This window comes from Solanum pennellii, chromosome 7 (assembly GCF_001406875.1).
Source record: "Solanum pennellii chromosome 7, SPENNV200".
Taxonomy (NCBI): domain Eukaryota; kingdom Viridiplantae; phylum Streptophyta; class Magnoliopsida; order Solanales; family Solanaceae; genus Solanum; species Solanum pennellii.
The window spans coordinates 67,269,531-67,294,956 of record NC_028643.1 but is presented as its reverse complement, the minus strand read 5'-3'; the positions used below and the strand labels follow the sequence as shown (position 1 = coordinate 67,294,956).

General features: G+C 32.7%; 3 protein-coding genes, 1 long non-coding RNA gene and 2 pseudogenes across 5 annotated transcripts; 2 read left to right on the top strand and 4 right to left on the bottom strand.

Annotated features, from left to right (window-relative positions):
- Positions 1 to 3,353: 3,353 nt before the first annotated feature.
- On the bottom strand, positions 3,354 to 4,040 carry LOC107025197 (annotated as a pseudogene).
- A 1,671-nt stretch (positions 4,041 to 5,711) lies between these two features.
- On the top strand, positions 5,712 to 7,810 carry LOC107025472 (zinc transporter 5-like). The gene is made up of 3 exons (XM_015226256.2): positions 5,712 to 6,330; positions 6,413 to 6,562; positions 7,262 to 7,810. Exons 1-3 carry the CDS (start codon positions 5,764 to 5,766, stop codon positions 7,565 to 7,567), a joined length of 1,023 nt encoding a protein of 340 aa, XP_015081742.1. The 5' UTR covers positions 5,712 to 5,763; the 3' UTR covers positions 7,568 to 7,810.
- A 5,609-nt stretch (positions 7,811 to 13,419) lies between these two features.
- Positions 13,420 to 16,149, bottom strand: LOC114077951. 2 transcript variants are annotated; one of them, XR_003579332.1, is made up of 3 exons: positions 15,981 to 16,149; positions 14,747 to 14,892; positions 13,420 to 14,214 (listed from the first exon to the last, which is right to left on the bottom strand). It is a non-coding gene; the product is annotated as an uncharacterized LOC114077951 (long non-coding RNA). The 2 variants fall into 2 exon arrangements; XR_003579331.1 differs by having other exon boundaries at positions 14,747 to 14,872.
- Positions 16,150 to 18,551: 2,402 nt separating this feature from the next.
- Positions 18,552 to 20,691, bottom strand: LOC107024673 (annotated as a pseudogene).
- An 841-nt stretch (positions 20,692 to 21,532) lies between these two features.
- LOC107026019 (UDP-glucose flavonoid 3-O-glucosyltransferase 6-like) lies at positions 21,533 to 23,317 on the top strand. The gene has a single exon (XM_015226843.2). It carries the CDS (start codon positions 21,606 to 21,608, stop codon positions 23,112 to 23,114), a length of 1,509 nt encoding a protein of 502 aa, XP_015082329.1. The 5' UTR covers positions 21,533 to 21,605; the 3' UTR covers positions 23,115 to 23,317.
- LOC107026020 (anthocyanidin 3-O-glucosyltransferase 6-like) lies at positions 23,318 to 25,146 on the bottom strand. Its single transcript, XM_015226844.2, has one exon. It carries the CDS (start codon positions 25,037 to 25,039, stop codon positions 23,594 to 23,596), a length of 1,446 nt encoding a protein of 481 aa, XP_015082330.1. The 5' UTR covers positions 25,040 to 25,146; the 3' UTR covers positions 23,318 to 23,593.
- Between the last annotated feature and the right edge of the window lie 280 nt (positions 25,147 to 25,426).

Below are 25,426 nucleotides of genomic sequence, written 5' to 3'. Positions count from 1 at the left end.
TAACCCCCACCCCCACCACACCACCCAAAAAAAAATTATTTTTAAAAAATATTTTCAATTTCATAAATTATTTTCTACTCTAGTAAAAATAAAAGATGTTCCTCAAAAATATTTTTCATTCATAAATCAAACACTAAAAATCATTTCCGAAAAATATTTTCTACTCACCAACCAAACATGAGAAAATAAGTCCAAAATCTACTTGTTTTCTAGGAAAACATTTTCTTGGAAAACATTTTCCTTCATACCAAACACACCCAAAGACTTGAGCTAATTAAAATTTAACAAAACATTTTAAATTTATTTATGAATAATATATAAATAATTATAAAATTTATATATCTAATTTATTGGATCCGTTTGGTTATTTTTGCGGTTGTTTTTTAGTAAAATAAAAATCAAACCCAATAGTATCGATTTTCAAAATTTAAAAATCCAACACAACCATACTAAATCAAATATCAACTTTTTTTTAATTGGTTTGAATCTGATTGCAATTGATGTGATTGTTAACGATAACCATGAACGGCCCTAATAAGAAGAATGGTCTTCGATTAATAGAATTCTATGATATACTACTTCGAATTTCTTTTAAAGGACAAAAAAGTCAAATATAATTAAAAAAATGAGAACAAAACCTAAAGAAACATGGCTGTAAGGGATTGCCGGAGAAGTCAAAGATCCCCTTGCCCACCTAAGGTAAGAATTGTTTAAGCAATTATATATAATTGACTAAAATAAGGAGTTCACAACTAAAATTAGCCAAACAAACTTAACTAAAAATTATAAACACACCACCTACCTTTCAACAGAGAGAGTAACAGATAAGCCACAAAAGTTTACACTGGCTTGTTAGACGATAATTATGACATAAAATCGTTGACTTAAATAATATTTTTAAACATTTCTTCGTGAGATATCTTTTTTCCCACTCGATGTACGGTATTTATATTAAAGCTCGACTAAATTCAAATTTACGCTAGGAAGTTCCATATTGGAGTGTAAAGCGCTCCCTAGCAAAGCGACTTCGATCGATACTCAAAGGAGCTCAAATCCGAGATCTCTTGATTAAGGATGAAGGAGTACTATTATTACCATTCCACCACAACTCTTGTTGGTAATATTAGCATGAAGCATGACATGGTTGACAATCTAATTTAAAGTAATTACTTTCCGTTTCGTTTATAAAGAAAAAAATGTTTATTTTTGTAGGAACATTATTCTACTTCTATCTTTTATTTCATTGGATTTTCTTCAAAACTCAAGCAATTTAAAATTTACAACTACCCTTGATAAATTAAGAAAGTAGTTAAAAAATCTTATTTCGGAATCATACAAAGAAACTAACTATTACAACACAAAAAATTCAATATATATATCTTGATAGGATCAGATTTTTTAGTTGTAGTAGCTGCTTCTTTGTCAACACTATTTGTGTTGAATCTGACTCTAACGCCTCTCTTTGTGTGGTCAAATTCCAAAGCTTTATGTCATGTTGGTTATACAGGAGTAAACAATTGTCTTGTAGTTCTCCGATCAAACACCAATTGATTCAACTACACATCATTATTTTTGACACCTCTAATAAAATTGATTCTAATTTGGGGATGATATTTAATTTTATTGTTTAAATTCTCAATCTTTAATTTTTGCCCTTAGTACTCATTTAATGAAAATTGTGAGTTAAAAGTAACCTTATAATTTGCATGACAAAATTTTTTAGAGAATGTTTTCCTAGGGACATAAGTTTTATAGTATCTTATTTCTGCGCGACTTTTATATTGAGACAATTTGTGTTACTGAACTTATACCTGTGGGCATAGCTTGTGTAGTGAGCTTAATTTCTTGTCTTTACATATGACTTGTGTCACTGCACTTGCGCCTTGTGCATAAGTTGTGCCCAGGATATTATTTATTAAAATTTTTGGTGTATAACTTGTCACTGAACCTATGTCGTGGGGTATAACTTAGTCATTGAACTTATGCCTGAGACATAACTTTAACTCAACTTGTGAATTTTAATTTTTTCCATTGTTGAGGACATTTTCGACTATCGGCTATATATTTTTATTTTAAACTTTGAAGAGTAAAAATTAAAGACCATCGATTTTAAGGGGGAAAATTGGAGGCAGAATAGCCTGGTGGACCCTCGTACTTGTATCGGATTGTATTATGGATACTCATACTTAGCCTTTTGTCATCTGGACCCCTGAACCTATCCAAAACCAACATTTTAAATACTTTTTTTTGATGTGGCATCCTATGTGGAATTAACCCACATGAAGCGTGTGATTTAGTCGAAGGAAGAGCGTGAGACGCCTTAAAAAGGCACTACCGGTCATACTTTGACCTTTAAAGGCTATTTCTTCTTCTTTAATTCACTCAACACCATTGTTAATGCCTTTGTGAGCTTTTTTCTTTCCTTTTTTTCTCAATCTTGTCACTGTAAAAAATTTCTCTTTTATTTTTGGCGTCTTTCATTTTTTCCTTCAATCTACTCGTCTCTTTTTTTTTTTTGATTCTATTGTATTTTTGTTGGTCTTCACGATGACAGTTCGATGTTGCTACTGTGGAATAGATGCTGAACTAAAGACATCAAGAACACCAACTAATCCTGGAAGAATGTTTTTTGGGGCTGCCAAAAATGTTCACCCGGTAATGGGTGTGGATTCTTCCAATGGGTTGATGCTAATGAACAATACAACATCAACAATTCATCAACCAGTTCAAGGCAAGCAAGAAAAGGAAGACAAGGAACACATTGAAGACAACGAAGGCAAGGAAGACAAGGATCAAACACTAGTATTTATTGTGATTGTTGTTATTTGGTTTGTAGCTGTTATATTTAAGATATATTGATTTGTACTATGTGTTATTTGATAATGAAATGGATTGCATTTACGTCAGAAATCTGAATAACTTCATTCAAGCACAAATTCGTACAAGAAAAACAAAGTCTTCCCAATAGAAACTTAACACAAATTCATATACAAAACAGTTGGGATCAAGTCATTAATCAAAATAAAGTTAGTTGGGATCATGTCATTAAGCTAAATAAAGTGAAGTCTAATGTGTGCCTTGAGTGCCTTGAGTGCTTGGTGTGCCTTGAGTGCTTCTGTAACTTTCCTCTCGTAGCTGCCTTTGAGTAATTGCAGCTCTTCCCTTCCACCTTAGTCCTTTGGGTTTGTAACCAAGATCAATATTGGTAGGAGTTGAACTTGTCAATGTGGCACTATGTAATACCCTATCAGTATTTCCAGACTGAGAGAATAACAAAGTCTTAACCCAGAGATGAACTAATATCAATTAAAATAATTTAATGTGTTTAAATGATAAAATACATACCCTCTCAGTTACACTGCCACCTGATCCAAATAAGAGACCATAACCAGTTGTCTTCGCTTGTTTTTATCTTGGTTTCTTATAGGCAAGAGATGCACCTCCTATCAAAGCTGTGCTAGTTTTTTTTTTGGCCAGTTGCACTAGAAGTTGATTGTTGAGTGAAACTTGGAACTGCCCTTGGACCTGCACATGGAACTTTCCTTGGACCTTCACTTGGAACTGCCCTAGGACCTGCACTTGGATCTGCACATGGAACTTCCCTTGGACCTTCCCTTGGAACTGCCCTAGGACCTGCACTTGGATATGCACTTGGAACTTCCCTTGGACCTGCACTTGGAACTTCCCTTAGACCTTCACTTGGAACTGCCCTAGGATCTGCACATGGAACTTCCCTTGGATTTGCACATGGATCTTCCCTTGGACCTTCACTTGGAACTGCAAAGGTATTCTGGGCTATTGCAAGAAATTTTGTATGAGAAAAATGTATAAAGGGAAACTTACATAAATATACTATAATAAAAAAATATTTACCATTCATAGTAATAATATTTTTTTTTCACTTGATCATTTTTAATTCATTTTTAATACAAATTTAATAGCCCAGAATACCTTTGCGGCCCAAAGTGATTTAATTATAACCCGTAGCAAATAGTTGTCATTCGCCTCTCTTCCTAGATTTCTCGCTTGCCACTCTTCATTTCCCGCTCGCTAGTCTCTCCCCGGCCTCTCTCACTTTATACAAATACAAATGATAAATTGCGTTTGTGTTTGTATAAAGCGAGAGAAAACTGTATATACAAATACATATATTTTCGTCCTATACACTTATAATTATATAAATACAGATCTTCCCCTGTTCAGTTCTCTTTTGCCTTTCTCTCTAACTCGCTTTATACAAACACATATTATACAAATTACAATGTATAATTTGTGTTGTATATATAAATCGAAAGAGAGAGGTTTGGATATACAAATATTTTATTTTGATTCAATTGTATACAAGTTCATATTTTATGTAGATATACAAACACAATCATTGATACATATACATAGTAGATATATATATACACATTATCTAACCGATATCAATATACAATTGTTGTGCTTTATATAAATGAGAGGTCTGCTAGCGATTTATACAAATATGATGCTCCTGCCATCGATTTATACAATCTGATGTTCCATAGCGAACATTATGTTTGTTATAGAGTGCAATTATGCAAACTATAACTAAATAACATATAAATATATTGTTTATCTTTGCTAAACCTAAAATTTACTCTTTTTTGTATTCAAAACGAAGGCAAAATACAATGTATTCGCGCATGTATAATATCTTTTCCTAACTCAAAATATGCAAGTATATATATGATTACGTAAATTTTCAAAGTAAACATTGAATGTATGTGTATATATGTGAAAATATTAGGCATAATACATAAGCATGACCCTTAACTTGACGCTAATGGATAACTATGTCCTCCAACTTTGAATATGCACAAGTAGACCCTTAAACTATTATAAAATTGAACAAGTATACACAAGTGTCTAGCATGACATAATACACATATGATGTCATGTAGGATACAAAATTGTCATGTGGGGTGCCATTGAATATTTATGTATTATACCAAAATATTAATTGTAGATGTGGTTAACTGAATCCAATATTGTATGTTTTAAAGCTATTTTTCTTTTCTTGATTTGTCAAAAATGACAAATAAAAAAAGAAAATCAAATTAGAAAATTTTTGACAACTAAATAAGAAGGAGGGAGTATAATCTTGTATTCACATTTAATGTACATAGCTTTAATTATAATCTCAATTGATTATTTGTAAAACTAACCACAAGGTACCAGAGGTGCTAACATTGAAAACCTTCTTTTATTTATTTTTAGTGAGATATTAAAAGAGAATGACAAGAACGTCTTAGCACGCATAGAATTATTTTGTTAATACAACTCTTGAGGAATAAATCAACTCAATTTAACTAGTAATTTATAAAGGATAACCTCATATGGAAATCAACGAAAAAATAAATTAAAGGTCAGCTAATAAATAAGAGCAACATATGTCGACACTTTTTCGACTAGTAATGTTGTTAAGACTCTTTTTAGCTCTAATTTACTTAATTCTTTCTCCTTTGTTTAGTTTTAATGTCTTAATTATGTCTTCATTTTTTCTTATCATTAAATACGTGTTCCCGAATATTTATACGATAATTAAGTATGAATGTACCTTTTAATATATATTTTTCCATGTTTGACATTCTTTTCTCTTATTTTTTATTTATCAAAGTTGACATTTTTTTTTTAGAAAAATGTTTTCTCTCTTTTATTTAGACACTTCATGTGACTAGGGTGATGTTGTGTTGTGAGTTTGACTTTTAAAAAAGCACTTCAAAAAAGTTTTCATTGGTCATGGCGAAGATGATATTTTGGTACATTCTATTGATTCTTCCTGCAATAGTATTAGGTGAATGTACTTGTGATCCCGAGGATGAAGACAGAAACAAAAGTGAGGCACTCAAGTACAAAATGGCAGCACTCGCTTCCATATTGGTAGCGAGTGCTATTGGGGTGTGTATTCCTGTTCTGGGCAAGGTGATTCCCGCTTTAAGCCCAGAGAGGAATTTCTTCTTTATAATTAAAGCTTTCGCGGCTGGTGTTATCCTATCAACGGGGTTTATACATGTACTTCCTGATGCATTTGAAAGTTTGACATCGCCGTGTTTGCCAGAACATCCATGGGGAGATTTCCCTTTTTGTGGATTTGTTGCTATGGTTTCGGCGATGGCAACTTTGATGGTGGATACTTATGCAACGTCTTATTATAATAAGAAGAATTTGAAAAATGGAGTGGTGGGGACTGAGGTTGGAGATGAAGGAGGAGTTGTCCATACTCACTCTCATGCCCATGCACATGGTTCAACAACAATGATGGTTGATTCTAATTCGGAGCTTCTTCGTTATCGTGTGATTTCTCAGGTAATGATTTAAGTTATATATACCGACTACAACGGACTAATAAATATATGTATTGAATTAACATTTTTGGTGTGGAGAATAGGTTTTGGAATTGGGGATAATAGTGCACTCAGTGATAATAGGAATAGCTTTGGGTGCTTCTGAAAGTCCCAAAACCATAAAGCCTCTTGTTGCTGCTTTGACTTTTCATCAGTTTTTTGAAGGCATGGGACTTGGTGGATGCATTGCTCAGGTAATTATTTTTACTTTACTAATAAAATAATGACTAGTCAATGGTTAGGGTTAATGCCTTCTCTATTTGAGGTAATAAAAAATACTTGGGTTATCAAGTTTTGCTAGATTAGTATAATTCGTTTTCATAGTAATTATTATATATGCTCCAAGTGTGTCTAATTGCAAACTCTCATCTCGCATGATGGAGGTTTCAACGAAAACTTTAATTTTAAGAATCAAATTTACTTTGTTCTTGAAAAAAATTAGCAAACAGAATTGTAGACATTTACGTATTGAAGTTTTGTGGGACTCTATAAGATGAGTTCAATTCGAATTGGGACTCTAGAAGGTGTGTTTAGTTTCAATTCGAATTCTTAGAGGTTGCTCAACCCTAAATCATAGTTTATGTCTATATAAAGGTCTGTTCAGTTTCAATTCGAATTCTTAGATGCCTCATTTCAATGGTGAACAATCTAGAGTTGTATACATTATTAGATGCTTCATGTAATGGTGAACAATGTAGAGTTGTATACATTATTAGCCACGACAAAACTTTAGGCGTCGGCACATCAACTAATCAATAGAATTAAGAATTTTGTTCTTGGAGATTCATCTTGCTTATTAAAATTGAGTTACATAGAACTTATATTTTAAGTAATCTAATTATGTAAATACGTGGAGAAACAAAAATTTAAACTCTAGTTTGGATTTTTTACAGGCAAAATTGAAGTGTCGTGAAATTACAATAATGGCTTTATTTTTCTCCCTCACAACTCCAGTTGGAATTGCGATTGGACTAGGAATAACAAATGTTTACGATGAGAATAGTCCAACGGCTCTTATCGTGCAAGGTATATTTGATTCAGCTTCAGCTGGCATCTTAATTTATATGGCACTCGTTGACTTTTTAGCAGCCGATTTTATGAATCCAAGAATGCAAGGCAATGGAAAGCTTCAATTAGGGGCTAATGTTTCACTTCTTCTTGGTGCTGGACTTATGTCCATGTTAGCCAAATGGGCTTAATTGACTAACACATATTGTTATCAATTTAATGTCTGGATTTGTTTTATTTTTTTAACATAATCTCTTGATTGATTGCTATACAAGAAGAGAGTGTAAATCATTATGAAGTGATATTTTTTTCTCATTGCTTATTGGTTTGTTTGTTTGTTTGCATTGAATATTCTGCTTTCTTTTGTGTGCTTTGTTCTTTTGAATTGAGACCTGTTATTGGATTGTCATGAATAAATTTATTTTCTACAAGAATTCTCCTTCATGTTCTATTTCATGTATAATTTATTTGTAATTCGTATTTTCTATATATTAAAACAAGAACGAAGTCGCAATAATTGTTTATACATAAAACGTATAGTTACATTTGTACTTGTATACTTGGATTAAGATGACCTTATCGAGTAAACTGGGACAATGAATAGGGTTATAAAAAAGTTTCAAATTACGGATAGGTGACTCAAGTTTTAAGTATCGAGTAGGGGTGACAAATTTTAAATTAAGAATTAAGGGATTGAATTATTCATCCCTAAATTTTTTTATTTTACACTTTAGTCCATCTTATTCAAAAACCCTAAATATTAAAAAGTTGAGGGGAAAAAAAACTACCAACGGCTCACTTTTCTCTTTTTTTTTTCTCTTGCTTATTCTTCATTATTAGGGATCATTGTTGCTGCTCTTCGTCATTCATTATTGCTGCTCTTCTTCTTCATTCGTCTTCCCCATCATTCTTCCTCTTCTTCTTCTTCTTCTTCTTGTTTATCACTATCTTATTCTGATTGTACATCACTTTCTTCTTCTTCAGTTGAAATTCACATTGTACTGCTGCTTTGAGACCAATTTTTATTCATATATCATTGAGCATTACATTATAGGTGATTTTGGTAAGTAAACTGATGATTTTTACTCTAATTTTCATTTTGATAGTTCGAGTGTTTCTTCAAAAATTTACAGTCGCGTACCCAACAACTAAGTCATCTGTTGTAGCAGATAGATTACTTGTTGGATATATTACTGTATCATGTCAAGCTGGGACTGAACCAAAAGCTTGTCCCAACAAATAAGTCATTTATTGTAACCGATGAGTCATCTGCTGCACCAGATGACTCATTTGTTGCACTAAGGGCTTACCCGTTGGTTAGATATTATAGTATCAGGAAAGCTGGGAAAAGAACCAAAAGCTTGTCACAATGAATGAGTGATTTACTACGACATATGAGCCATTTCTGCACCAGACGACTCATCTGTTACAACAAATGACTTACCCGTTAAATCCATGTTACAATTTCAAATTAAACCAGGACAAAATCAGAAATTTTTCCAAACAAGTGAGTGACATATTGCAACAGATGACGCATTATATTATATATTGAGTATCTTGTTGAAGTTTTATATAATTATATATCTTTTTAAGTTATTTTTTTTGTATAGGTATAATATTATGACCTCAAACATTGCTGAATTCGTGAATGCAATGTTTGAAGTTGAAAGAGAATTTTCTATCGTCGCTTTATTTGATGAAATAAATATGAGATTTGCAAAATTATTTCAAAGAATATCTATTTGGGAAACAAGTTATTGACCCATTAAATAGACAGTTACAAGTTTAGTATCAACGGTCATGGTGATGTTGTCACGGTCGATCTTCAAAGTAGAACGTGCATACAGAGTTTATCACTTGGACAAAATACCTTCTCCACATGCTATGACAGCTCTTCAATCCCAGTATGGTGCACATTTTGTAAATAAGATCTATGAGTACTCGTCTTCATATTATTTGGTGGAAAAATACATAATTGCATATTGTGAGGAAATTAATCTAGTGCATCCCGAAGAATCTTCAATTGTTCCTTTGGAGATTTTGGAGAGAGAAACTATGTTGACCCAAGTAAATCGGGAAGAAGACGAACAAACAAGAGGAATGGAGTCGGAGAATCATTTCCAACAAGAAAAAATAGGTGTTCAATATGTAAAAATATTGGACACAAGAGAACAACATACAAGGTTTTTAATGCTCAGTAATTATTATAATAGTGAAATAGTTATTTTGAACTTAGTTATGAATATAATTTTAACTCATTTTGGTTAATTATGTATATTCATATTTATTATATAAAATATATTAGTGATGTTCATCCGTTGGAACAAACTTTGCATATTTTGCATTACATGCATTATCTATTGCATTATTTGTTACAATAGATAACTCATCTATTGAAAATAATCAAATAAATATGATCCTTTGTTTTGCAACAATTATAGAAATTTGTTTCAACAAATGTCTAATATGTATTATTTGTTGCAATAGATGACCCATTCATTAAAAATAATCAAGCATATATGTTCAATTATATTTTCAATGTGTTGTAGAGTAATTACATGATCAATTGTTTATTTTGAAATGAAATACTTCATTAGCCCATAGATAGTGATAAATAAAGTTATTTAATCATAATTACCTTTTGATTAATAAGTTCAATTACATTTACAATATATTGTAGAGTAATTACATGATCAACTAACTGTATTCGTCTTAAATAAAGTGATTAATTGATTATTTTGATATGAAATGCTTCATTATCCATAGTTAGTGATAAATAAAGTTATTTAATTATAATTAATTTGCAATTATAAGTTTAGTTATAATCTCAATGCATTATCTGTTGCAATAGATAACTCATCTATTACAACAAATGTCTAATATGTATTATTTGGTTGCAGTAGATGACCCATATATGCCCATCTGTCGCAATGGATGATTCATCTGTTACAACAATTATAGGAATTTGTTATAATAAATGTCTAATATGTGTTATTTGTTGCAATAGATGACCCACCCATTAATCAAACATATATGTTCAATTACATTTTCAAAGTATTGTAGAGTAACTAGATGATCAATTGATTATTTGGATATGAAATACTTCGTTAGTCCATAAAAAGAGATAAATAAAGTTATTTAATTATAATTACCTTTTAATCAATAAATTCAATTACATTATCAATGTATTGTAGAGTAATTACATTATCAACTGACTGTATTCGTCTTAAATAAAGTGATCAATTGATTATTCGGAAAAGGGCCTAAAATACCCCCAAAGTATTGGAAATGGTACAAAATTACCCTTCATCCACCTATTGGCTCCAAAATGTCCTTTTCATCTACCTATTGACTCCAAAATACCATTCGACCTCATCTACCTTTGGGTGCAAAATTGACCACTTATTTAACTATTTTAAAATTAAACTATTTAAATATTTTTAAAATACTTGGCGCTCAACTATTGGTTATAATTTAATTTATTAATATAATTTATAAACCAACCCACTACCCACTCAGTATTAACTAAACCCCACCCAATTAATAACCAATTATAATATCAAAATTGCCATAAACACTACTAAAACACGACGAAACTATAGATTCCTGAAAATGACATCCAAAATTATTCGAGTCTGAATCAAAGCCCCAATTAAATTTAGGTTGAGCCGCTTATTTAGAAGGACAATTCAACCGGATTCTATTTCAAGCTTGAATTCGAAATTTATGATTAAAGATAAAGAAGTAGTACATCCCGAATTAATTCAAGCACTTTTTTAAATATAATTTTATAAATATTTATGATTTGTGTTTAAGCCTTTAATATATTATTTTAAAAAAATTATCTAAGAAGTAACATCACATAATTGAGACGAAAGAATAATTAAGATGAACATAGTCAAACTTTTAAGTTTATTGTTAGTTTTTATTTAAACACTTGAATGTATGATAATTTACTTCTGTAGATATTTTCGCCTCAAATTTTTAAAAACACTCATTAGAAGTAGCTTTCTTGTTGTTGCATAAGTAATGTGACGGGTTTATTAATTTGGTGGGGTTTAATTAGTAATGGGTAGGTAGTGGATTGATTTATAAATTATACTAATAAGTTAAATTATAACATATAGTTGAGTGTCACGTATTTAAAAAAATATTTAAATTGTTTGAATTTAAAACCGTTAAATAAGTGGTCAATTTTGAACCCAAAGGTGGATGACAAGGGTATTTTTGGAGCCAATAGGTGGGTGAGAAGGGTATTTTGGAGCCAATAGGTGGATGGAGGGTAATTTTATACCATTTCCAATGCTTCGAAGGTATTTTAGGTCATTTTCCGTTGATTATTTTGACATGAAATACTTCATTAGCCCATAAATAGTGATAAATAAAGTTATTTAATTATAATTAACTTGCAATTAATAAGTTCAATTACATTTTCAATGTATTGTAGAATAATTACATTATCAACTAACTGTATTCGTCTTAAATAAAGTGATCAATTGATTATTTTGATATGAAATACATCATTAGCCCATAAATAGTGATAAATAAAGATATTTAATTATAATTACCTTTTAATTAATAAGTTCAATTATATTTTCAATGTATTGTAGAGTAATTAAATGATCAACTAACTTTATTCGTCTTAAATAAAGTGATCAATTGATTATTTTGATATGAAATGCTTCATTAGCCCATAATTAGTGATGAATAAAGTTATTTTGATTATAATTACCTTGCAATTATAAGTTTAATTATAATCTTAATGCAGTATTTGTTGCAATAGAGAACCCATCTGTTACAACAAATGTCTAATATGTATCATTTGTTTGTAATAGATGACCCATATATGCTCATCTATTGTAATGGATGATTCATCTGTTGCAACAATTATAAAATTTTTTTACAACAAATGTCTAATATGTATTATTTTTTCTAATAGATGACTCATCCATTGGAAATAATCAAGCATATATGTGCTCATCTATTGTTAAAGTAATTACATGATCAACTAATTGTATTCGGCTTAAATAAAGTGATCAATTGATTATTTTGATAAGAAATACTTTATTAGCCCATAAATAGTGATAGATAAAGTTATTTAATAATAATCACCTTTTAATTAATAAGTTTGATTACATTTTCAATGTATATTACAATAATTACATGATCAACTAATTGTATTCGTTTTAAATAAAGTAATCAATTGATTATTTTGATATGAAATGCTTCATTAGCCCATAATTAGTGATAAATAAAGTTATTAATTATAATTTTGTTTAATTAATAAATTCAATTACATTCTCGATGTATTGTAGAATAATTACATGATCAACTAATTGTATTCGTCTTAAAAAGGTGATCAATTGATTATTTTGATATAAAATACTTCGTTACCCCATAATTAGTGATTAGTAAAGTTATTTAATTATAATTACCTTGCAATTATAACTGTAGTTATAATCTCAAAGCATTATTTATTGCAGTGGATAACCCATCTTTTACAATAAATGTCTAATATGTATTATTTATTTGCAATAGATGACCCATATATGCTCATTTGTTGCAACAATTAGGAATTTGTTACAACAAGTGTCTAATATGTATTAGTTGTTGCAATAAATGACCCATCTATTGAAAATAATCTAGCATATATGCTCATCTGTTGTAAAGTAATTACATAATCAACTAACTGTATTCGTCTTAAATAAAATAATCAATTGATAATTTTGATATGAAGTGTTTCATTAGCTCATAATTAGTGATAAATAAAGTTATTTAATTATAATTACCTTGCAATTATAAGTTTAGTTATAATCTCAATGCATTATTTGTTGCAATAGATAACCCATCTGTTACAATAAATGTCTAATCTGTATTATTTGTCTGCAATAGATGACCCATATATGCTTATTTGTTGCAATGGATGATTCATCTGTTGCGACAAATATAAAAATTTGTTACAACAAATGTCTAATTTGTATAATTTGTTACAATGGATGACCAATATAATTTAACATTTTGAAAATCTGCAAATATAATGGAATTCGTGATAAAATAACTGAACATCTATTAATATAAAATATTGTCTTTAGCAATTACAAAATATAATTAATTAAATATGACAAGTCTTCATGAATTACAATTCATATTAGGTTCTTCAGCTTATAAAATATGACTTCAGCAGCCCATACCTTCTACGACTTCTGCTGCTCTTCTATGGCTCCCGAAGATGAATCAACATTGCAAGGAAGAGGAGTAGTTGCAATTTGTTGTCTCTTTTTCATATTTGATAGTATCTTGAAAATTAATTTTTTCTTCTCTTAATCTTCAATTGAGTGAATGGCTCTGAAATTTTTCTTGATGGAATAACACCTCTCTTAGATATCAATTCCTTAACAACATTAGTAAGAGCATCAAGAGACTTCTTCACATCTTCACCTGTAGATATTAACTGAGTCTCTTTGTTCTTGCATTCTTCACATTTGCATGTAGAACATGAGCTAGAAGAAGGAGCAAAATATGTGGTATGTCCACTGAAAAGGGTGAATCCACCATATGTACCACCAACTGAGTCAACATGCTCTGCTCACCACCAGTTTTAGCACTAACATCACCAATATCAACACTAACATTAACATTAGCATCAACATCAACATTTATTGCAACATCATCAGCATCACCAGGAGCAATAAGTGCTATCCTTTTGATGATTGTTGCTCAAGCCAATTTTTTTTATCAAATCCACTGTAGGGTCTGATTTTGTGTCAATGATTCCTAGAGTTAAAAAATATGGTATTTGCAACTCTTGCTCTGTGGGGACAAGCCAAAGATGTGTAATCTATAAATAAAAGTAGTTTATATTAAAAATAATCTATAAATTATAATAGAAAGTAAAACAGCAGCAAACGATTGAGATTTCGTCCAACAAATGACCTATTTGTTGCAACAAATAGGTCAGTTGTTGAACGTAAGTCCTTCAGCAGCAAATGATTGAGTTTTCATCCAACAAATGACCTATTTGTACTTGCAACAAATAGGTCATTTGTTGAAAGTAAGTAAATCAGTAGCAAATGATTAAGTTTTCGTTCAACAAATGACCTGTTTGTTGGCACCCTCACTGCACACTTTCTATATATCTGTCTCCATCCAATCAAAGACGTCCATGCCAACAAATAGGTCATTTGTTGGACATAAGTAAATCAATAGCAAATGATTAAGTTTTCATCCAATAAATGACTTATTTGTTGCAACAAATAGGTCATTTATTGTAAGTAAGTAAATCAGTAACAAATGATAAAGTTTTGGTCCAACAAATGACCTATTTCTTGCAACAGATAGGTAATTTATTGGACGTATGTTTTCGTCCAAACCTCATCCATTTTCTTGTTGTTATCTTTCAAAGCATGATAATCATCACCCTTATACTTAATCTCTGCGCTTGAGAAGATCATACACCATGCTCATTTGAAAACGTGCATTGTTATCCTCCGACAGATCTAGAAAGTAACCAAAACAACTGGACTTAAAGAAAAGAGGATCACAACATTTTTCTAGCAACATTAATAGTAGCTCTAATAAGACACATATAATATATTCTGCCATAAGAAACATAGACAATGACTTGTTATATTCTTCATTTATATTTTTTAGCATATTATAAAACATATAGCAGTACAAACTTGAGGACCACATTTTGGTTGCTGCAAGTGGATTTCATTTGTTTTGAAGTCATCGCCATTTGGTTTTGAAGTTACATTTGTTTTTGAAGTCACAACCATTTCTAAGGCCTTAGCAACTATTTTTTTTTGAAGTCACAAATGTCTAGTTCAAAACTAATTAGATTTGTGATCAAGGATTCATTCGAAAAGCTGAAGTGGTCCCAAATCTATAGTTATCTATATTACGATGTACAATAAACGTTATTTAGTTATACCTATACATCATACATGCACAAACTCAACCAATGAAAAAATAAAAAGGGACATTCTCTCACGGCCAACAAAAAAATTATCAATAAAACTTGGGATTGGATCATCTAGCTTTGCCAAATTGATGAGAAAATGACTTTAAAAAGTAAGAATAGATATAGAAATATGCATATTTCCAAACTCAACCTAAGAATGACTTAAAAAGTAGTCATTTGTGAGGAAATATCACTTAAAAAAAAGATACATAAATGCACAAATTAGCAACAAAACTACATCAAGACAACACCAAAAAAATGCACAAATTAGCTGCAAAAACTGCACTAAATCAGCTATAAAAACTGAAAAAAAAATTACAGCAATACCTACACTAAACCACAGCCAAAACTTATCAAAACTGCAGCAATATCTAGACTAAACCAACAACCTAAACTGACCAAAGTTGCACTAAAACATATGCTAAAACTACAACAAGTAGCAAATATTATATAAACGTGATAATAAAAAGGCCCAAGATAACATTTTGATAAACTAAAAAGAATGAAATCAATAAATAAAACTTAAACTAAAAAGCTCTAATTTCTTAACAGAATACACCTACAACGATGTGTTCATTCCAATATTTCTCTAAAAAAATGAACTAAAAGCCCTAATGTTTTTCAAAAAAAACAAACTTTACCCGCAAATCGATGTTTCCTTGGATGAATTGGAAGCTCAAAAGTTAGGCGTCGAAAGTTGAAAGTTATCAGAGAAACTGGTTAGAAGATCAAAGCAATTTCAATTTTGAGAAGATCGTCACTCTGCAGCCAAGAAAGTAGACCTCGAGAGAGAAGAGACAGTGTTTGAGAGAGAGGGAGTGAAAAGTTTATTTATTTAGTGTGTGGATTATTTTGTATTTATTAAATGATTATAAGTTTTTGAAAATACTAATTGAGTCCCTAATTAACTTAATCAACTATTTAAGTGTATTTGACCTTTTTTTGGTCAACATTATCACCAATAGTTAATTCAAGACCTAAATAATACCTTTCCTTCAATTTTCTCGAGTAAATTAGTAGAATAAAACCTCTATAAATTAATATAGGTGAAACCATGATATTTTATTATTTTATTGAGAAGTGGAAAGAGAAAATAAATTAACCTGAGTTATAGATTCAAAATTGACATATATCATTATATTAAATATGCAGTGGACCTATCGGAGAGATTAGTGTACTAGAGAGGAGTCTCCTTCCCATGTGCTTGCGAGTTACTGAGCTTCAAGGTTGGGATTAGTCCGACTTGCCAACTCAGTCAATTGGATTAAATAGTATATATAACCGACTAACAGAATAGAGAGGACATGAATTTGCACGGTATCTTCTTCTCCGAAATCTTTCTCATTCTATCAAATTTCTTCATTCTCAATCTCTTCTATCTCTCTTCTATTTCTGCAGATCTATCGAGCCAAATATTCGACTTTCCTATTTTCTGTTATTTCCGTTATTAGCTTAGTTTGTAGATCAATTCAGTTACCAATATAATCAAAAATTGTCTCAAAAATTACTTTGGTATTTCAAGTCCCCGTTCGGAATCATTATAGATCTATTGAATTTTTTCATTTTAGTAATGTAATTCTCATGTGAAATTTTTACGGTGCATACATTGTATAAGATGTTATGCTAAAGTGAACCGAAAGAATCAAGTAAAAGGCTATTCTAACCCTATTATGTTGTATTATATTGTTAGTTTAAATATAAGACGGAATGGTCTGGTAGACCCTCATACTTGTATCAGTTTGTGTTCTGGATACTCCTACTTAGCCTTTTGTCATCTAGACCCCTGAACCTAACCAAAATGAGATTTTTAAACCCCTCTGACCATGTGTGTAGCTCACTCTCCTTTACATAAATGACATGTCATATCCACGTCAGATATATTAATGCCACGTCATAATTATTTCATAACTATTTTAAAAATTATTAACCAAAATTATTTAATAAAAAGTAAAATAATAAGATCTTAATTTATTTTTAGAGTATTATTTCTCCATTTTCTATTCAACTTTTTCTTCAACTTCATTACTCCAATTTCATATTTTGCATTTTCATATGTTTTTATGTGTTTTGTTTGATCTATTGATATGTTTGTTTAATGATAGAAAAAATGGTGAAGATCTTGGTGAGCTATAATGAAAAAAGATGAAACTTCCATACATTCAATTTCCCAATTCTTTTAAGCAGTAAATGTGAAAAGATGAAAAATACTGACTAACATCACATCTGTAGAAATCTCTTCACCATTAAAAATATAGAAAAAGAAGCACAAAGCCAAAATCCATGGAGAAATTTCATGCCAAACCCAACTTTTTTTCCCCTTCTTCATAATCATTTTCAGTCATTTTCATCCCAAACACAAGCTTTTTCTTTCCTTCTTCAGAATTTATTAACATCAACTTACCAAATCTTGGGTATAACTTGAGTCCATTGATTCACTACCGAGAGAAAGAGGCATTGGTGGTATTCATCGGAGCACTAAATCGCAATCGGCGAAGACCACTATATCACAGTGGAGTAAGGTAGAGAGAGGCGACACCGGTCAATGTAGAGAAGAACGAGGTGGTGAGGGTGCGAAGTGATGGCGGTGAAGAGGTTTTTCGATCAGATCTGGTTGTGGGATGACTTAGGTTGTTGATTTTGTGGAGGTTGGAGGAGGACAGGAAAATGGTGATGGTGTGCGGTGGAGATGTAGATAGGTGAGGGAGAGAGTTTATCGATTTCGCCGGCAAAAATGGATGACAATGGTGGTGATGGCTTTTCGATAGATTTTGGATGAAAATGGTGAAAAGGATGGGATATTTGGTGAAGAAGAAGGAATTTTTAATTAATTGTTTTTTTTAAAGTTTATTTGTTATGTAATTTTAATTTTTTTTAATCCAAAAATGTCATTCACTCGCCTTTAAGGAGTGTGAAATCACACACTTTCGCCAACTCAACCATCTTAAAGCCACATAAGCGTGGTCAATGGTCAGAAGGGTCCGATGTATTATGTTTTATTGAGTCTAAGGGTCCAGATGACAAATTAATAAGTAAAAGGGTTCTGAATACAAACTGATACAAGTATAAGGGTCCACCAGACCATTTCGCCTAAATACAATGTTTGTTTGATTGTTATATAAATTCTAACCAGACCCATTTTACCTAAAGACCAATTTGGTGTGATTGCATCTTCCATTACCTTATCATTCAAATTATAGATGTGTGACATTATGTAACGACAAAAAACAATATAATCTATTCAAACATACTATTCATTAAAGGAATACAATACAATACGTATAGTGGAAACAAAATGTAAAGGGAAAATGAAGTGCTCATTATTCAGTTATTGCCCATAACCTGCTCGATAAAACGCCCAACAGAGTTGTAGGAAGAACCACCTTCCTTAAGCGCAAATCTGCTCTTCTCCTACATGTCTTTCACTTTCAATCTTATTTCATTTTCAGGATCCATCAAATGCCTTATTGCTTTCTCTATCTCCTTCGCTTTTATAACATCTGTGTTGCTTCCTTTTATCTTATAATCCATTTTAATATCCACTGCCATACTCAAATCCTTCACCAATTGAAATGCATTTGCTTGTTGCTCCGAATACATTGGCCAAGTTGCCATTGGCACACCGAACCATATACTCTCCAAAATTAAATTCCAACCACAATGCGAAACAAATCCACCCACGGCACGATGAGACAAAATTACTGCTTGCTGTGCCCATCCTATCACCATTCCATTACCTTTTGTCTTTTCGAAGAACCCCTCCGGCAATGCATCTTCCAGCTTCTCGTACTCACTTGGATACCATGAGTCTTTTGGTGGCGGTTTCCTTAGAGACCACAAGAACTTACACCCACTGTCCTTTAGAGCTTGCGCAATTTCCTTTACTATGCTCCTTGTTGAAACTTCCCGAGCTTACAAAGCAGAGGAACACTACAGAGGATGAATTTTGCCCATCTAACCATTTGATAATTTCGTCATGAGACGACTCTTCCTTTACCATTAACGCCACTGTTGAGGTTCAGCAATGGTCCTATTGGATAAAGGGGTGGGATTTTCTCATCCAGAGAAAGAGATATCATAGCATGAGCTTCTAGCTCCTGGAATGTGTTCACCAAGATTCCTCTGGTTTCTCGATACCTTTTGGAAATATCAACAAACATAGTGGAACCACCTTCCTTGTCCAAGAATATCAACGGCAAACATTTTGCCGGGAATGGATTTAAATACGAAGGTACACAGAGTTCCAATTCAGGGTCATTGTTATAATCGGTAACATCCGTGTTAAAATCATCTCTTAGGCTCTGCATATGAAAGTGAAGACCAAGCATGGCTGCACTAGTAGTGTAGAAAACATAAGTTGGAACACCAAATTCATTGGCCACATCTATGATTGTGGTACACATCATGTCTACCACAAAACAGGATAGTGTGACTGTTTTTGATTGCAGAATTTGATCCACAACATGTCTTACCTGAGGTTTATGGCTTTCAATAAACCCAGAAAAGAAGGTATTATTATTGAGGAGTAGCAAAGCGGATTCGTCACAAGGGAGATTTATGAATTTCAATCTTGATGAGGTGCAATTAGCATTTGAGGGAAGTGATTGGATGTAAGGATTGAGGTTCGAGTCGAGGTTCATGTTCATGACAAGGACAGTGATGGAGAGGTGTTTCTCTCTAGCTATAAGGAGTTTTGCCATCTCCACTGCGGGTACCAGATGACCTATTCCAGGAGATGGTATGATGACCAACTCTGCATTCTTGATTTCACTCATCGATGTTTTTTTATTTCCTTCACCTATAGCGTCTGATGTTTTAGGCTTTGAAGAGAAAGATGGCTTTGCTATGACAGGCATATACGACCTAGTTACGAGGCATATATATATATGGGAACAGATATAGTTGGCCAAGAAGACAAAGGGAGATGGAATATGGGAACCCCATAACAAACAAATTTATAGTTTGACTCTAAAAAAAAACTATGACAATTAAAAATAGACGGAGATAATACTATATAACTTATTAATAAAAACCCTTCGGGGTTGCCCAGTGGTTTGAGCCTGGGACTTTTATGTTGGAGGTCTCAAGTTCGAAATCCCTTGCCAGCGAAAGCAAGAGTTTGCCTTCTGGGTTGAGCTCGTTGCACCAGGCTTGCCTAGTGCGGATTACCTCTCATATGTGGTTCGCAAGCTATTGCATAGGAGCGGGGTTTTACCCTGTGCGCACCCAAAAGGATAGCGGCTGTGGGTTTCTCTTGTCGTCAAAAAAAAACTTATTAATAAAAGGGAAAAGGGTCTGATATATCCGTCAACTTTGTCATTTGGAGCTGATATACCCCTCGTTATAAAAGTGGCTCATATATGTCCTTACCGTTATACAAACGGCTCACATATACCCCTGCCGTTACAAAATGGCTCACATATACCCTTCATTTAACGGAAGTTAAAAAATTAGTTTTAAATTTATATTTGTTACTTCTAATTTAAAAAAAAATTATTTAGGGGTATATATGATTCTTCTATCATAGCTCAAGGTATATTTTAATTTTTTCATACATAAATTATTTTTTGACTTCTTTTATTATAATTATTTGAGTTTCTTATTCTTATTTTGTTTTTTTCTTTCATTCCTTAGTTTAAAGAAAAAAAAATTAAACTATTTTTTTTTTGTGTGTATTGTAATTTAATTTCGTATTCGAAGAAAAAATTTGGTCATCTACAATAAGTTTTACAAGAATATTAGTGAAACATAAATAAATTTGATTATCAAAATAATAATTATAAATTAGTCATTGAAACAAAAAAAAGTAAAAAAAATATGTTTGACGAGTATTAAATTTACTCATATTGAATTATATTTTTTAGGAAAAAATAATAAAAATTTAGATTTAAATTATTTTTTTTATTTCCGTTAGAGGAAAAGGGTATATGTGAGCCATTTGTTTACAAGTAGAAGTATATATGAGCCACTTTTATAACGAGGGGTATATCAGCTTTAAATAACAAAGTTGAGGGGTATATCAGATCCTTTTTCCTTAATAAAAAAAAAAGGGGCTAAAGGCTTCACCCAAAGGCCACTCTGCTAGTAGTCGATTGTAATTAATTGTAAGTTGGGACTTGGCAGCCAAGGCATGGCATCATTTACCATTAATTCTTGCTCCCTAAGTCTATTGGTCTTCACTCACCTAACACTAACAAGTTTTCTTTTTTTTTTAAATTTTAAAATCAGCATATTATTTTATAAAATAAGTACAAATCAAGCTTCCAGTTATGAGCCATTACAAATTTCATTCAATATCCTCTTCAAGCAACAAAAAAATGGATCCACTAAATAAGAAAATAGAATTGGTTTTCATACCTGTTCCTGGCATGGGACATCTAGTACCCACACTTGAGATGGCAAAGGTCCTAATAGCTAGAGATGAACATCTCGTCATTACAGTCCTCGTAATCAAGCTGCCTTCTGACAACAAACTCAGCTCTTATATTGAATCTGTCTCGACAAACCCAAACTACAACTCTCAAATGAAGTTCATTGAACTCCCTCAAGATGAGTCCATCTTACAGTCAATCACAAACACAACTTTCATCACATTTTTATCCAGTCATAAGCCTCAAGTCAGAAATTCAGTGATTGAAATCTTGAATTCAGGATCAAATCGTCTTGCGGCCCTTGTTATTGACATGATGTGTACAGCAATGATAGACGTTGCCAATGAATTTGGACTCCCGACTTATGTTTTCTACACGTCTGGTGCTGCCATGCTTGGTCTTCAGCTTCATTTGCAGAGTCTCAGGGATGATTTTAACGAAGATGTGACAGATTACGAGGATGATCAAGAAGCAGAGCTTTCGGTGACAACGTATGGAAACCCATTTCCAGCTAAATGTTTGCCATCTATAGCCTTTGACAAGGATGGTGGTTCCACAATGTACCTTGATCTTTCTAAAAGGCTTCGAGAAGCTAAAGCTATTCTTGTTAACACTTTCTCCGAATTCGAATCTCATGCTGTCAAATCCCTCTCCCTCGATGAGAAAATCCCACTTGTATACCCAGTCGGACCCTTGCTAAACCTTGATAACGATCAGGTTAACAATCAAGATTCTTCTCAGCATCAAACAATAATCAACTGGTTAGATGATCAACCTGATTCATCAGTAGTGTACCTCTGCTTCGGAAGCTTAGGAAGCTTCAACGAGGAGCAAATAAAGGAAATTGCATATGCTTTGGAGAAGAGCGGATGTCGATTCTTGTGGTCCTTAAAGAAGCCTTTGGCTAAAGATACATTTTTTCCAGCTGCTTATGATAATCCAGAGGATGTTTTGCCTGAGGGGTTCTTGCAAAGGACAGAAGCAATTGGGAAGGTGATAGGATGGGCACCCCAGGTGGCTATCTTGAGTCATGATGCTGTAGGAGGCTTTGTGTCACACTGCGGGTGGAATTCGACTTTAGAGAGCATTTGGTTCGGAGTACCACTGGCAACTTGGCCAATATATTCGGAGCAGCAAGCGAATGCATTTCAATTGGTGAAGGATTTAGAGATAGCAGTGGAGATTAAGATGGATTATAGGAAGGATCTCAGAGGGACCGAATCGAACGTTGTAGTAAAAGCAGAGAAGATAGAGAAAGCAATACAGCAGCTAATGGAGCCTGAAAATGAAATAAGGTTGAAAGTGAAAGGCATGAAGGAAAAGAGCAGATTGGTGCCCAAAGAAGGTGGATCTTCCTACAATTCTGTTGGACATTTTATCGAACAGGTGATGGACATCACTAATTGAGAAACAATCTTAAACAGCGATATAATTATTCGAAAACAATAAATTTTCTTCTACAGTTTGATTTGGTCTTCTTCTAGACCACTGCATTCTTATATTAGTTATTATGTAGTTCTCATGTAAAAATTTTCAGTCCAAGTGTACTGTATTAAAGTCGGAGTATGAGGGTCAAACTTATTAATGTTTGATGTGATTCAGACATAGAATTTGATATCTTTGAAATAAAATTTATACATTTAGAAACCACAATACTTAAAAATCCAAATATTTACGAAGTAGTTGAAAAACTATGATCAAGGAAAATATCTTTTGACTGCGCATGACAGATTGCAAGGCATGAACTGCCAATACTAACTATAATTACACTAAAAATATGCAACAACAACAAATATCAACCCTTGATCATAATGCATTTAAAAGTTTATGTTCTGAGCATCCAGTGAAAAACCTGCCATTGCTGAAGATCTTTTTGCGGAAATTCTTCAGGAAATGTTGCTGATGAAATCGTCAATTAGAAGTCGTAAAGAGGTATAAGACGATCCGCCTTCTTCCATGGCTTTTCTGCTCTTCTCTCGCATTTCCTTCACTCTTTTCCTCACTTCATTCTCTTCACCATTCGCCATAAGCTTCTGTATGGCGCCTTCAATTTCCTCAGCAGTAACTATATCAACTGGATTTTTCCCCTCGAAGTCCTTGACATAGTCCATCCGAATCTCCACTGCCAATCCCAATTCCTTAACCAACAAAAACGCATTCATCTGTTGTTCAGCATACAACGGCCAAGCAGCAATAGTCACCCCACAACACACACTCTCCATTGTCGAATTCCATCCACAATGTGACACGAATACCCCCACCGCAGGATGTGAAAGTACAGTCACTTGTGGCGCCCATCCCACCAATTTCCCAATTCCTTTTGTCCTCTCCAAGAACCCTTCAGGCAGCACTTCCTCCGAATTGTCATAATTGCTTGGCATCTCTATTTTCCCCTTTGGTGGAGGCCTTCGTAAAGACCACAAGAACCGGTGCCCACTACGCTCTAACGCAATTGCTATCTCCTTTACCTGCTCAGGTTCAAAACTACCCATGGTTCCAAAGCACAAGAACACTACAGATGAGTTTGGTTGATTATCTAACCATTCCACAATACTTTCTATTTCCTGTTTTTTGTCATTATCATCCGAATTGAATACAGCATGAATCGGATAAATCGGAGGAGCAATTTTAGCATCAGACAACGACTGAAGAGCAAAAGGTTCAAGCTCCGCAAACGTATTGATAACAATACCTTTGGTATCTCTAAAACGACGAATGCCATCGTAGTACAAACTCGAGCTTGGTGTAATTGCTTTAGCTGGCCTAGGTAAAACTTTAGCAGGATATGGATTCTTAAATCCGAGAATCGACAATTCCTCATCAGACTCGGAATAATCAAACTTGAAGTTATTCCTCAAAGCTTCAAAATGAAAGGACAGGGATAGGAAAGCAGCAGCAGAAGTAAAGAAAATATAACTAGGAACACAAAATTCATTAGCTACATCAATCATGGAAATGCAGAACATGTCAAGAACAAAGCCAGCAAGCTGAGTAGAGCCAAATTGGGAAGGACTGGAATTATTACTAGTAACAAATTCACTTACCTTGAGTTTGTGACCATCAATGAAATCGTATAAGAATCTGTCTTTGTTAGACAAAAGTTGAACAACTAGTTTCGGGTCTATTGAAACATCGACGAAGCGAAAACGGGACAGAGAAGGGAGTGATTGAAGATAAGGTTGAACACCAAAATCAGCAGGATGTTTCATGATGAGAAGGGAAATGCATAGTCGTTCATTCGTAGCAAGAAGGAGTTTGGCGAATTCCATAGCGGAAGCGACGTGACCCAATCCCGGCGATGGAATGAAAACAAGCTCTGCTTTGGTCTCCATTGCTCTGTATTTGAGAGAGCAGAAGTGAGCGAATTTTGAAATTTATATTTGTACTACAAGGTGAAAGAAAATAGGTAGGTGGGTGAAGGATGTTCACATATAAATTTGTACATAGGATAATTATACAAACATCCATTAACATTTATAGTGAGTACACATACCTCCCTATGGTTTTTTAAGTGATAAAAGTATTCCTCAACTTTTGAACCACCAGTAAAGCTATATATAATATGTAATGTTAAAAAATCTCATATGTAGATAAATTTGAATTAAAAAATATGGGTAGAGAATATAATATTTCATTTGTTATGTTTTGCTTTTCAAAAGTCAATTTAATTAATTTTCAAAGTTAAATTAGATTACATTTATTCGATATTCTAAGCAATA